A 14,029-nucleotide genomic window follows, 5' to 3' on the forward strand; every position below is an offset into this window, starting at 1 on the left:
CCGTGGTACGACTCCTGGTGGTCTCCCGAACTAGGACCCTCACCCATGCCAACAGACGATGCCCGTAACAACAGGCATCTTTCTGGATAGTAAGCTCACCATGAAAAACCAGATCAACGCAGTCTACTGCACCTACTTCCTCACTCATCGAATGCTCTGCAAAATCTTTAAATGGCACCCGGTCAACACCAGACAAACCATCACCCAAGCTCTAATCACCAGCTGGCTGGACTATGGCAACACACTCTATGCGAAGTAGTGTGGCTCACTGGTTAGAGGCGGCAGACCCGAGAGCAGAGGACGGCCCGGGACCAGGGTTCGATTCCCGGCGCGGCAGGTTTCTGGACCAGGGTCAGCGGACTCGATAATTCTCTCGCCTCGGTGCCCACTCTGATCAGCGTTCACACTCGGCAACTCTGGGCATTAGCTTGCCTCATCTTCACTAACGGCCCCACCAGACCGCCGGGGATGCCTGGTCTCACCCTGGAGATACCCATTAAGGGACCATCTCTCAGGGAAGCCAGGAAGGGTTTCGCAGCGGTCGAAGCGCCTTGGGACCCTACGGGTAAGTAGTGCGCTATATAAATGCCTATACATTTACATTATACATACATGCAGGAATCAACTTGCACCTCCTGAAAAGACTACAGACCATCCGGAACTCTGCCGCCAGACTAATCCTCAACCTCTCAGAGTGGACCCACATCACCCTCACCTCAGGCAGTTCCACTGGCTCCCCATTCAGAAGAGATGCCTCTTCAAGATACTGATCCACACATTCAATGCCCTGTACAAAAAAGGTCCAGCACCCATCAACCAATGCCTGAATTTCCACCATATGTCAAAGCCGCAGTGGAAGCCATACCTTGTTCTACCTTGCAGCCAAGTCCTGGAACGATCTCCCCTTCACCTCTGGATCTCACCCTCACTACTGGAATTCTTTGCTCCGCCTCACCCTTCCAAAGAGGAGAAGAGACTCTACTACCTGGATCCAAAATGAGCGTCATTGTTCTACATTTATCGTACTAAAGAGTTCCCGGTGGACGATCAACTCTTCCGACCATTGTTAGGCGGATTGTGCTCTGCCTTAAAATCTGCTACTCAGTGGCCAAAAAGCAACCCCCTGAGAGCTTGCATGCTCATTCCCCCAGAGCCAAAGCTGCAACCACTTTGTTAGCTTACGGAGTCTCTGTCCTGGGCATCTGTCAGACTGCATCGAGGGATTTAATGCTCATGTTTACAAACCACTACTTCCTGGACAGTCAGACCTGTCATGATAGGTACTTTGCCCGTTCGGTCCTCCAGGACTTCCTAGTCTAAATCTGTTCACACCTCCGAAGAGGTATTACTTGGGTATCTATTCTAAGGTAAGGAATCTGTAGCTAGAAGTCTCTATCAGATAAACAAGTTACTTACCATAGGTAACTCCTTATCTGGTAGAGACTTTGTCTACTCATAGGTTCCTTACTGATCGTTCCCACTTTGCAAAACGATTTATCCATATAGGGTAACCCTTATGAAGTCCTGAGTGTATTCACACTGGTACATCAGCAACCTTTGTGGCTCCATGCTTCTGACGTGGAAAGGACACCATATGTAACTGATGTCAGTGCGCTGGGGTGGCATCCTTTATAGGTACCGTGCATGTCATTTCTGGCGTGGATGGTGCTGAATTGAAAGACACTCTCTACCGGCACTCAGAGGTACTACTTGAAAACATTCCGGATCCAATCTGGCCCCTAGGTATTATTCAAAGGTAAGAAATCTATGGCTGGATAGTCTGTACCAGATAAGGTATTACCAAAGGTAAGTAACTTGTTCTGTATAACCTAGAATGTAAAGAGGCTTAAAATATACAATTGAAGTACTAAACATATAGTTTCTAATTTTTTCCAGTGCACATCTAAATGTTGTTCTTAATTACATGCAGATCCGTTCATATTATGTCCAGATATTATTGACACAGAAATATGCAGCATTGTTTCTACATCAACGCCAGCAAATCTAAGGTGTTCAGGTAAATGACATTTTGTGTTTAGAATGTTTCAATGCAACCTTGGAGAATTTTGACACTCAATGGCTTGAAATGGTAGTGGATGCCTACTTGCTATGTTACTGTGCTTAATATGTACAGCACTATTCAATTGTATTTATATTGTTTACTTTGTGGTTTTGAAATGTAAATGTAATTTGCCAGTTATTTCTAAGGTGTGCCATTTTAGATATGAATTATCAGCCCTTGGAAAGAAAGATGTGGTGAGTGAGCGAGTGGTCTTGGTGACCCGGTGGACAAGGGGACTCAGTGCTAAGAGCTGGAGGAAGACCTGCTCACCACACAGCCTGGTCACCCTCATGTAGAATGAGGCTGACCAGACAGGAAGGGAATAACTGGTCAGGCCGCAGTCAGTCCCCTGAGACTGCATAGGACCGCAGGTTGCGCTGGGTCTCAGGGCAGCTGCGGGGACAGCTAACTCGGCCCTTAAACTAGACCTGGCTAGCCCGGAGAGCCATGACTAGCTTTCAAACTTTCAGAGATTTGTACAGCAATTTAGAGTGTTTTTTGGGGCTTAATTAGACCCAGCTACCTGCTCATATAGGATTATTGACATTTCGCCAAGAGTCAAGGGATGCAATTGCATATATTAAACGGTGCCAGCAGTTAGTGGGAGAGGCAGGCTCTTGCCGCATTTTACCATGGCCCATGAGTAGAATTAATAGGCATTATCTATGCTAGTGAACCCTTGTATCACAATAGTGGCGCTGATAGATTGAATGCTACAAATTGAAGCTTAGAAAAAAACAACAATGCCAAGAAAGATCATCTATCCCAAAAAGACAGTTGTAAAGAACACAGTGGAAGATGCAGAAGTCTCTGTGAAGTCTCTGGTAGAGGCAATGCAATGCAAGTTGGTAACATCAAAAGACTATCACCATGGTAGAAAAGTAACGAAGATGGCGGAGTAGATTATGTCTGTAATGAGGGATCGCTGGGAACTTCGTCAAAGGCTGTCCTCACTTGGCCTCAAGCCCAACAATTTCTGATGAACCTCTGTTGGGTTTCTACCCAAGATAAAAAGATTCATCCTCAAGACTGAAGAAATAGCAAAAGTCCAATTTTAATTTCAGTCACTAACAGGTTACCTTGCATAAGGATGGTTGGGAATGATGAGGGTGCCTCTCATAGCTCACTACGGGGAACCTGTGGCGTCGTAATGAAGGGCAATACATGTTAAAGTCCTCTAGTCATGAATTCCCAGGTTCTCATCACTGTAAAGGATATCATTGACTGAGTGCTTCCAAAAGCAAACACTGCGGACAGACTAATTCAATCTATTCTTTACAAGGGAGGGTCTCTCAGAATTTCTTTTTGTTATTTGCATGCGTCACAATTTGTAATAGTGCTAAAGTTTTGGTATACGTGGAGTATATATAAGGGGCCCTGGTACGGGGTTTTCTCTGTGTGCGGGGCGGCGTCGTGTCGTGCAGCTGATTGCCCCATTCTCCAGTATTGAATCTTTCATAGATTCACATGCTTGTATCTTCCCCGTCGTCATGGTGGGAGTCTCACGGTAACAGAATGACCAAAGCAGTACCAGAGAAGAAAAAACTGCATAGAAAGCCCCATAGGGAGTGAAATTTTTGGTAACCAGACCTCCTTATTGTTTGGTCCAAAACTCAGCCAATCAGCAGTAAGCCCTGACATCACACTCCCCAGCAGAACTCTCCTACCTCAGATTTCCAACCACCTTTGTGTGAAAAAGGAGTCTCCCTGAGCTCTGCTCAGTTTGTTCCTGTGTGAACTTTTGACCTTTCCAACTGCTGAATTCTATTCTGGATTAAGGTATTGTGACTCATCTTATACCTTATGATGGCTGAAAGCTCTAAAAAGAGGCTATTCAGGCCTTGCAGATCCTGTGGAAAAGCTAGGCTCTTTTCAGAAGATCCACATAAGGACTGCTTATATTGCCTTCACCCCAAACTTGTAGTAAAGGACTGCAAACACAGCAGAACTTTTTCTGCTAAAACATTGAGTGATCGTGAGGCACGTCTTCTGTTGTGGCTTCAGAAGTAGAAGGCCACCTCAGATTCTGAATCAGAGGAGGAATCCACTAGTCAATCTTCCAAAAAGAGAAAATATTCTACTTCAGAAGACTCTGTGGATCCAAAAAAGCTAAAAACCAAAGGAAAAGAAACCTCTTCTCTTCCCCAAACTCCTCTGAAGAAGTCCTCAGGTCATAGGGGAGTTTCTTCTGCTCCGCCGACCACATCTGTGGTGTCTCCACCTGTGACTTCTGTGAAGAAGTCGACGACACCGTCAACTACAACATCGTCGATGACGACCATTTCGACGACGACTGCAGCGTCGACAGGTACCAAGACTACGTCGTCGTCGTCAACGACTCTGCCGAAAGGGAAATCGACGACGACTTCGTCGACAACTTCGACGACAACTTCAACGGCACCGTCGACGACAATACCTTCGACACCCTCGTCGACGATCATACAAATCCCGTCGTGGCTCCGTCGACGAAGGCCTTTAAATCTCCGAAGTCAAAGACCATGATCTCTATCAGATCTTTTCACTTGTCGACGGGCTCGACGACGGTAAGGAAGTCTTCTGAATTCACGGCATGGACGAAGATATCTCCGCTACCTCCATCAAACTTATTAGAAATGCAGGAATCGGATGAGGAATCTTCAGGGGTAGCGTATAGTCCGCAGATCAAGAGTCAGGACACGGATGAGGAGGAAGTATACTCCTTTAAAGATACTACTCAGACCAAGTCTATGAGGTACGAATCATTTCAGGAACCTTGTGAATATGAGGAGGAAGAGGAACATCAGGCTGAAGAAAAGGCAGAATCGATATCAATGCCTATATCACTGGTAACGGATTTACGTCATATGATTAATGATTACTACTGTCGCTTCCCTGAGGCTAATGTCACTACTCCGACAGCTCCAGCGGCTCAGACTCAAGCACCAGCGGCTCAGTCTACACCTGCAGTGCATAAAATACGTTCCCCGCCAATAGTCACAATCAGAGATGACTTGGCTGAGAGTGATGGAGACGGTCAGCCGGAGGAAGGTGAACTTCTTCATGGTGCCCCGGTAGGAATAGAATGAGATGAGTATGTTTTGCCAACAACTCCTTCACCATCACCTTCCCCAGCGAATTCGCCTCCTCAGGACATTGGAAGATTTCACGATATTATCGAAAAGGCTGTTAACAGATTCGACTTAAACATGCCAGTTCAAAAAACAGAATGTTTCTTATATGATTTTAAAGAGGACTCAAGAAAGTCAGCCAGATCGATCCCAATCATACAGCATATATGGGATGAGGGTCTTAAGATTCTAAAGACACCTGCTTCAGTGGCAGCGTCGTTCCCAAGGATTGAGAAAAAGTATTGAGCGCCAGAAACTTCTCCTGCGTGTTTGATAGGTCACCCGAAACCAGAATCGGTGGTGATGCAGGCAGCGCAGAGAAACTCTAAAAACCCTGTCTCCACAACTATGGCTCCGCCAGATGAAGAAGGAAGAAGAATGGATGGAGCGGGAAAGAGGTTTGCAATAATGGCAGCCTCTACCATCAAGGCGGCAACTGCTATGGCCCTCCTCAACCGTTATCACAGGCAGATGTGGTCAGATATAGCACCACTTTTGGCTCACCTGCCAGACGATAAGAAAGAAGAAGCGGCAGCTATTCTGCAAGATGGAGCTAAAGCAGCCTCGGAATCCATCAACATCGCCATGGATATATCTTCGATGGCTTTTCGTCAAATGGCAGGAGCGGTGGCGCTTAGACGGCAAGGTTGGCTGTGAGCTACTTCCTTTAGACCCGAAGTACAGGCCAAGATAGTGGACATGCCCTTTGATGGGGAAAACATTTTTGGAAAACATATAGATGATGCACTCCAGGGCATTAAAGCAGATACGGACACGGCGCGGGCGCTGGGTCCCTTCAGCAAGGAAAATTTAAATCCTTTCGGAGGAGAGGAGTTAGAGGGCAATTTGTCTGGTACCAGTCGAACAGGTACCAGCCTTACAACCAACAAAACTACAGGCAATATCCTTCCAATCAACAATATCGATCCTCAAACACCTCTTTTCACCAGCAGTCCAGAGGCAAAACCACGGCTAGAGGCAAAACACAGCAGTCTAATAGGCGACAATAATCTACCCAGGGCGCCCTCCACCTGGTTTATACCCGACAACGACCATTATCTGTCTCTCTTCTCGAAGCATTGGATGTCAATAACTTCAGACAAATGGGTATTGGACGTGATACACAGAGGCCATACCGTAGAGTTTGTTCAAATACCACCAAATCAACCCCCAGTTTTCAAACATCAGCAACATCTCTCTGCACTAAAAGCGGAAGTTCTATCGCTTATACAGAAGGGGGCTATAGAGGAAGTTCCTTTTCGGCAGAGAGGAAAAGGATTTTACTCTCATTTCTTTCTAATAAAAAAGAAACCAACTTCAAAATGGATGCAGGTATTTTACCTAAGGGATCTGAACCAGTACATCAAGAACATTCCCTTCCGTATGCTTTCACTGCAGGAGATTCTCTAAGACAAAAAGGTTTCATGGCATCATAGATCTTATGGTTGCTTATTTCCATATTTTGATTAATCTGAAACACAGAAAGTATCTGCGTTTTGTAGTGGAGGGACGCCACTTTCAGTTCAAGTTGTTGCCCTTCGGTCTAAAATCGGCACCAAGGGTCTTTACAAAATGTATGGCTCCAGTCGCAGCTCACCTAAGATTGCAGGGGCATCAAATGTTCCCATATCTGGACAATTGGCTTATAAAAGGTCCATCTTACAGAAAAGTCCAGATTTCCCTAAAATGCTGCATGGATCTCTTTCAACGCCTGGGTCTGCAACTCAATCTAGAGAAATCATCAATAGTGCCTTCTCAATCGCTTCAGTTTCTAGGGGCCTTGCTTTGCACAAAGGAAGCAAAAGCATATCCGTCGGAGGAGCGGATTCAAAAAATTTTAAGTCTGGCTTCAGCACTTTAGTCAAAAAAGTGCACTTCAGTAAGAATATACAAATCCTTGTTGGGAATGATGTCTTCCTGTATCCCACTGGTTCCAAACTGCCTTCTTCGGATGAGGCCTTTACAGGAACTGCTCGACGAACAGTGGTTTCAATCTCAGGGATCATTCGAGTATCGGATCATCATATCTCCTCAAATGAGGAAGGCTCTGTCATGGTGGAAGCTACGAGAGAACATAGTACAAGGTCTTGCTTTCGAACCTCAATATCACAGTTATGTAATGACATTGGACGCTTCGCTGCAAGGATGGGGGGCGCATCTTCAGGAAGTAGAGATCCAGGGCCACTGGTCCGAGCAGGAAGCACAATTATTTATTTATTTATTTATTTTATTTCAAAGGTTTTATATAGCGCTGCGGACCCAAGGGTATCAGAGCGCTTTACAAGGGAGGTAAACATGTTACAGTGGAGTTACAAAATGCAGAAAATTCACAAGGGAATAAAATATTGCATTCAGAGTAATTTACAAGTTGAGAAGACAAAATAGAATAAAATTAACAGTATGTGAAAATGTCAACAAGGGATATAGTATTGCATTAAATGAGCTAGGAAAAGAGAGGAGAGTGGACAAGGTCAGAATTGGTAAAATTAGATACCCCAATATTTGTTGAGAAGAAGTACTTTGAGTTCTTTTTTGAAAAGAGAGTTGGAGGGGTTGCAGCGAAGGTTTTTGGGGAGAGTGTTCCAGATGGTAGGAGCATTACCAGAGAATGCACGGGATTGGGTCTTTTGACATTTTAGTCTGGGTGGGATTAAAAGAAGGGAGTTACTGCTCCTCAGGGACCTGGAGCAACCTGCTTTTTTTAGTTTGATTGCAAGGTAGGAGGAGGTGTTTTGGTGAAGAGCTTTGTGAGTGATGCAAGCAATCTTGTAAGTGGATCTTCCTTCAACTGGGAGCCAATTGAGATTTTTGAGGACGGGGGATATGTGGTCAAATCTTTTACAGTCAGAGATAAGTCAAGCCGCTAGATTGAGAACATATTTAATCGGTGCAAGGTGGGTTTTAGGGGTGCCGGAAAGTGTGGTGTTACCATAGTCAATCCTGGAAAAGACAAGTGATTGGACAACGATTTTGAAATCATCAGCTGGAATAAAAGGTTTAATTTTCTTGAGGTGTTGAAGGGTGAAAAGAGCACCTTTGGCTGCATTTTTAATGTGGGGGGTGAGATTGAGATTCTGGTCGATGCTGGTGCCTAGGGATTTAACAGAGTTACAAATGGAGAGGGAGCAATTTAGAGCTGTAATATCCTCGACCCAGAGTTGGATGGGAAGGGTATTGCTTTTGGGGGTGAAAAGGATGGTTTCGTTTTTTTTGGGTTCAGTTTGAGATGGTTGAGATGGAACCAGGCTTGAACTTTGACAAGGTGTCGTTGAGGTGAAGAATGTCTTTGTGGGATTTGATCTTGTAGTATAATTGGGTGTCGTCGGCATAGGGGTGGTAATTTATTTTAGCTTGTTTGAGAATGAGGGTGCGTGGTTCCATGAAAAGATTGAAAAGGGTTGGGGATAGGATGGATCCTTGAGGGACACCGAGAGAGACAGGTTGGGGTTTAGAGAGGAAGTGGCTAAGCTTGATTTGCTGAGATCTGTTTAGAAGGAATGAGGAGAACCATTTGTATACGGTGCCTTCCAAACCAAAACGATCTTTGAGAGTGTTGAGAAGGGTGGGATGGTGGACAGTATCAAATGCCGACGAGAGGTCGAGGAGGATTAGAAGTGAGGATTCACCTTTGTCAAGGGAGCGATGAATGTCATCTGTAATATTTAACATAGCAGTTTCAGTACTACATCCTTTTCTAAATCCTGATTGGAAAACATCAAGGAGGTTGAAGGCGAGGATATGGTTCTCTAATTGTGATAGGACACGTTTTTCCAGGGCTTTAGAGAGGAAGGGAAGGTTAGAGATAGGGTGTAGGTTGTTACGGTCATTAGGGTCGGCAGAGGTGTTTTTCAAGAGTGGGGAGATTTGACCAAGCTGGAGGGAGGCCGGGACACAACCAGTGGACAGGGAGTAGTTGATGATATTAGTCCATATGGGGGCGATGGTAAATTTGAGATCTTGGACCATGTGGGCGGGAAGAGGGGAAGAGGATCTTTGGAATGGGAGGAAGGTTTGAGTTTGGTAATGATCTTGATGATCGAGGACTCTGAGACTGGACAAAATTCGCTCCATGAAGCATTGTTTTTAGTTATGAAGCTATTAGGAATGGGGTCTGGTTGAGCGAGAGCGGGGAGGGTTAGAGATGGATCTGGAGGTGAGGAAAGAGTGGACGAGAGTGAATAGGGAGTGTTAGGGAGGATGTGTTGGATGAGGGGAGGTTGTAATAAGAGGGCGAGGGAGGAGAAAGATAGTTCGATCTTATTGACTTTATTTGAAAAGAAGCTGGCAATTTCTTCGCATTTGTCAATAGAGGCTAATATTTTAGGAGGGCCGGTGGAGGTTTGTTTTTTAACAATGTTAAAGAGTTCTCCGGGTCGGTTTTTTGCCTGGTCGAGTTGTGACCGGAGAAAGGAGGCTTTTTCGTTGAAGATGTGTTTTTTGTATTGGGCTCTAGCAGTTCTTAGGAGAACCAGATTACCAGCGGTGAGATGATTCCTCCAAACACATTCAGATTGTCTGAGGGACCGTCTTTCATTATTGTGTTCATAATTGAACCAAGACTTGGGAGGGTTGTTTTTTTGTTGTTTGAGTTTAATTGGAGCAATGAGATCAAGGGCTTCAAGAATAGAGTTATTATAATGGTTGGTTAAGTCATTGGTGCTGTCATCGAGAGGGGGGATAAGTAAGCAGGTTTTAATTGTGGATTCCAGTTTACCAGGAGGAATAAGGTGAAGGTTTTGTGTAGGTTTCTTAGGTGTTAATGGTGGAGGGACGGTTGATGGAGCTGTTCATGGTGAAGAGGATTAGGTAGTGATCAGACCAGTCTACAGGAAGAATATTAGAGAGGGAGGCCAAATCGTTGCTAGTTATGATAGCATCGAGAGTGGAACATTTTGTTATGAGTGGGGGAATAGCAGAGTTGGGTCATGTTGGTGATGTCCATGGCATCTTTAAATAGGATGACAGCAGGGTCGTCCTTTTTGTTCCAGTGGATGTTGTAGTCACCAAGGAAGAGATTCTTAGAGTGAGAGAGAGAACCCTGGATAATAAAATCAGACATCTCTTCAGTAAAGGAGGAACAATTTCCAGGGGGGTGGTAGATAGTATGCAGCCGAATGGTGGGGGAGTCGTGAATGAAGAGATCTGCGCAAAGGTATTCAAAGGATGAAGGGTCTTGCAAATGGACAGGAGAGATGTTAAGTTCAGATTTAAAAATTAGTGCAAGGCCTCCTGCTGTTTGTTCGATTCTATCTTTCTTGATGATAGAATAACCTGAGGGAATAAGCAAGTCGAGGATAGGAGTGGAGTGGGCGGTGAGCCAGGTTTCAGTTAGGAATGTGATGTAAATGTTTTCACTGAGAATAGTTTCTGCAATCTCAGTGGCGTGGCAAGAGGCGGATCGGCAGTTGATCAACATGCAATTGAGGGGAGAGGGGTCAGGTCGTCGGGTTGTGGGACGGGGGGATAGGTCTCAATTGTTGTGGAGGTCTAGGGGATCTTGGGAGAGGGGGAGGTCTGTTTGTTCCTAGGAGAACTGGGATAGTAGATTGACGAGTAGGGGGGATGATGGATGAGGATGGACAGCGATAGATGGGTAAGTTTATGGAAGGATTAAGTTCCTGGGTTATTGGGCAAGTATCAAGTTGAGGTCGGTAGGGCGTGTTAGAACTGAAAGCGATATTTCTGGGGCTAAAGGCTTTTCTTCCCAGAATTTGTGGCTCTACCGTGATGATTCAAACAGACAGTACAAGTTCTATCTTTTGAAACAGGGAGGGACAAGATCGAAACTACTCTCGTCTCAGGCTCAAAAGATTTGGAAATGGCTAATACGTCACAACATTCCCATACAGGTTCAACACATTCAGGGAATACACAACACAAGGGCAGATGTCCTGAGCAGAACAGCCAGTGTGTCTCACGAGTGGGAAATAAACAATGCACAGCTACAAAGAGTATTTCAGCGGTGGGGCACGCCAACATTAGATTTGTTCGCAACCCAGGACAACTCTAAGAACGAACAGTTCGCAAGCAGATATCCACAGGAGGGATCTTTGGGAAATGCGCTGCATTTGAAATGGACGGGAATGTTCGCCTACGCGTTTCCTCCATTCCCCTTGATTTCAAGAGTACTCCGCAAAATGAGGTCGGAGCCATATCGTGTGATTTTGATAGCTCCAGCTTGGCCGAGACAAGCATGGTTCTCGGAGCTTCTCCAACTTTAAGCGTTCAAAAGGATGCAGTTCCCAATAACTCAGGACCTGATCTCCATAAACAAAGGACAAATTCTCCACCCAAATTTGACATAGCTGAACTTATCAGCATGGAACCTCACGAGCATGAGTTCCAATCTCTGAACATTCCTCAAGATTGCAGGGACATATTATCCCAATCTCGAGCACTCTCCACAAATAAAACATATGTGGCAAAATGGAAAAGGTTCTGTCAATGGTGCGCATCTCAGGCGCTACATCCTCTTACAGTTTCCCCGGAACAAATCTTGCCATATCTTCTTTCCTTGTTGAAAGCAGGTCTTTCACATGCCTCTTTGAAGGTACACTTGGCAGCAATTTCGAGATATAGGAGAGCACCATATCAGCCTTCGCTCTGGTCGCATAGAGTGATCAAGGAATTTCTCAAAGGGCTTTTCAGGGTGTTCCCTCCGATCCAGCGCCCTCCGATCCCTTGGCATCTCAATACAGTACTGTCCCAACTTATGAAGCCACCATTCGAACCAATACATTAAGCGGACCTGCAATTCATATCATGGAAGACAGCATTGCTTTTGGCCCTTACATCTGCGAGGAGAGTTCGCGAAATACAAGCATTTTCAATAGCCGAACCCTTTCTTCAGTTTCGTCAGGACAAGGTGATATTAAGGACAAACCCTAAATTCATACCTAAGGTCCCTTCAATAATTCATCTTAACGAACCGGTAATATTACCTACTTTCTTTGGAAATCTAACAACAGAAGCAGAGAGGGCGTTACACTCACTAGACATCAAAAGATGTTTAAAATTCTATATTGACAGGACAAAACCTTTCAGAAAATCAAAACAGCTGTTCATAGCTTTTGAGGGACAGAGAAAAGGACTGTCTTTATCCAGATCAAGTATTTCAAGATGGATTACTTCTGCTATTGTCAAATGTCATGAAAAGGCCGGAAAACCACTGCGCTCTAAAGTACAAGCGCATTCCACTAGAAAGATGGCAACCTCAACGGCCTTGTTTGCAGGAGTGTCACTGCCAGACATCTGCAGAGCAGCGACCTGGAAGAGCATCCACTCCTATACTAGACACTACTGTCTAGATACTGTGTGGAAAAAGGACACGGCAGTGGGGCAAGCCGTCCTTCGGCTTCTTTTTCAATAAGGTATTTTTTCTATTCAATTATTCATTTCAGTATGAAAATGTGTATACATACATAAATATGCATTAACTTAGGGTTGTTATATGTGAAATATGTTCTAATCTTCAAGCTTTACAGAGATTATTCATTTATTGTGGATGGTGTCTAATGGTTATGGCATCACAATGTTTAGGAGCAGAACCAGAATCTTAGGGTTCTATCCTGGAAACGCTAATTTCTTTTTGGTACTACTTGCTATTCTGATACATGCATGTGAATCTATGAAAGATTAAATACTGGAGAAGAAACTAGTTACTTACCTGTACACTATAGTTCTCCAGTATTATCTTTCATAGATTCACATGCGCCCGCCCACCTCCCCGTTTCTCAGGTAGAACCTTATACCTCTGAGTATATCCATGTCTCTCACTTGGGGCCGGAAATCTGAGGTAGGAGAGCTCTGCTGGGGAGTGCGATGTCAGGGCTTACTGCTGATTGGCTGAGTTTTGGAAAAAACAATAAGGAGGTCTGGTTACCAAATAATTCACTCCCTATGGGGCTTTCTATGCAGTTTTTTCTTCTCTATGGTACTGCTTTGGTCATTCTGTTACCGTGAGACTCCCACCATGACGACGGGGAAGATACAAGTATGTGAATCTATGAAAGATAATACTGGAGAACTATAGTGTACAGGTAAGTAACTAGTTTCGTGTGTTAGCTGCTTGTCTTACCAGCCATGCTGTGTGGGTAATAGTTGCTAATGAGGTTTTCACGAGTAATTTTTCCGGTTGTTCTTTATATGTATCAATTAGGCACATCATCTCATTTATATGTGTATGTGTGGGGCATGTATGTGTGTGTTTTAACCTTCGCATGAACACGGCTGAAAATGCACAGTGCATCCGTGCAGTAAAACTACCTTTCTACATTGGACTGTTGTGCAGCCTGCATATTGCATATCATTCTGCTATTGGTGTTGTTTTTCATTCAGAAACGTTACTATTCTATCAGGTTAAATGAGATTAGCCTGCTCTAATCTCTTTATCAGTAGAGCCCGATGTAAGAACTAGACACTGTAGCTTTCAAACATATTAGCAAAGCACATTGCAAAGTGTGAACTCTATGTGTAAAAATGTTTCATCAGTTTACTTTTATGCCATCGGTTTCTTTACAGGATGTAGACCACTAGGGACCTACCTGAATAGCAGAAATATTTGCAAGATTTTGCAGCGTTGCCCATACCAATGTGACCGTCACAAAGTCATCCTGGAAGCTGAAGAAAGCTATAAAAGAGAACTCAGAAAATCAATCACTTACGAGAATGATAGCTCTGCGGCTTACAAAAGTAATTTGAGTGACTTTTACTAAGTGTGAATTTAGAAGTACAATGATTTAGAAACCGGTTTTTATTTCTCTGCACTATTTTTAGATCGTTATAATGTCAAATATGGAACCGCTATATGGTGAAAATAAGTGAATATTGTTTTTTTAATGTAGATTTATATTTTTATATA

At 44.3% G+C, this 14,029-nt stretch overlaps 1 protein-coding gene across 8 annotated transcripts in view; it reads left to right on the top strand.

The window, feature by feature from the left end:
* Positions 1–14,029, top strand: part of TERB1 (telomere repeat binding bouquet formation protein 1) — a 1,077,176-nt gene that overhangs the window by 969,783 nt on the left and 93,364 nt on the right. For 7 of the 8 annotated variants that reach the window (XM_078669239.1, XM_078669238.1, XM_078669242.1 and 4 more), the window contains 2 exons: positions 1,931–2,017; positions 13,690–13,860. In XM_078669239.1, coding sequence (XP_078525365.1) covers positions 1,931–2,017; positions 13,690–13,860 — 258 coding nt within the window. The remainder of the gene's footprint in view (positions 1–1,930; positions 2,018–13,689; positions 13,861–14,029) is intronic. The other variant, XM_078669245.1, reaches the window with a different exon arrangement.

This window comes from Lissotriton helveticus, chromosome 12, assembly GCF_964261635.1.
Source record: "Lissotriton helveticus chromosome 12, aLisHel1.1, whole genome shotgun sequence".
Lineage (NCBI taxonomy): Eukaryota > Metazoa > Chordata > Amphibia > Caudata > Salamandridae > Lissotriton > Lissotriton helveticus.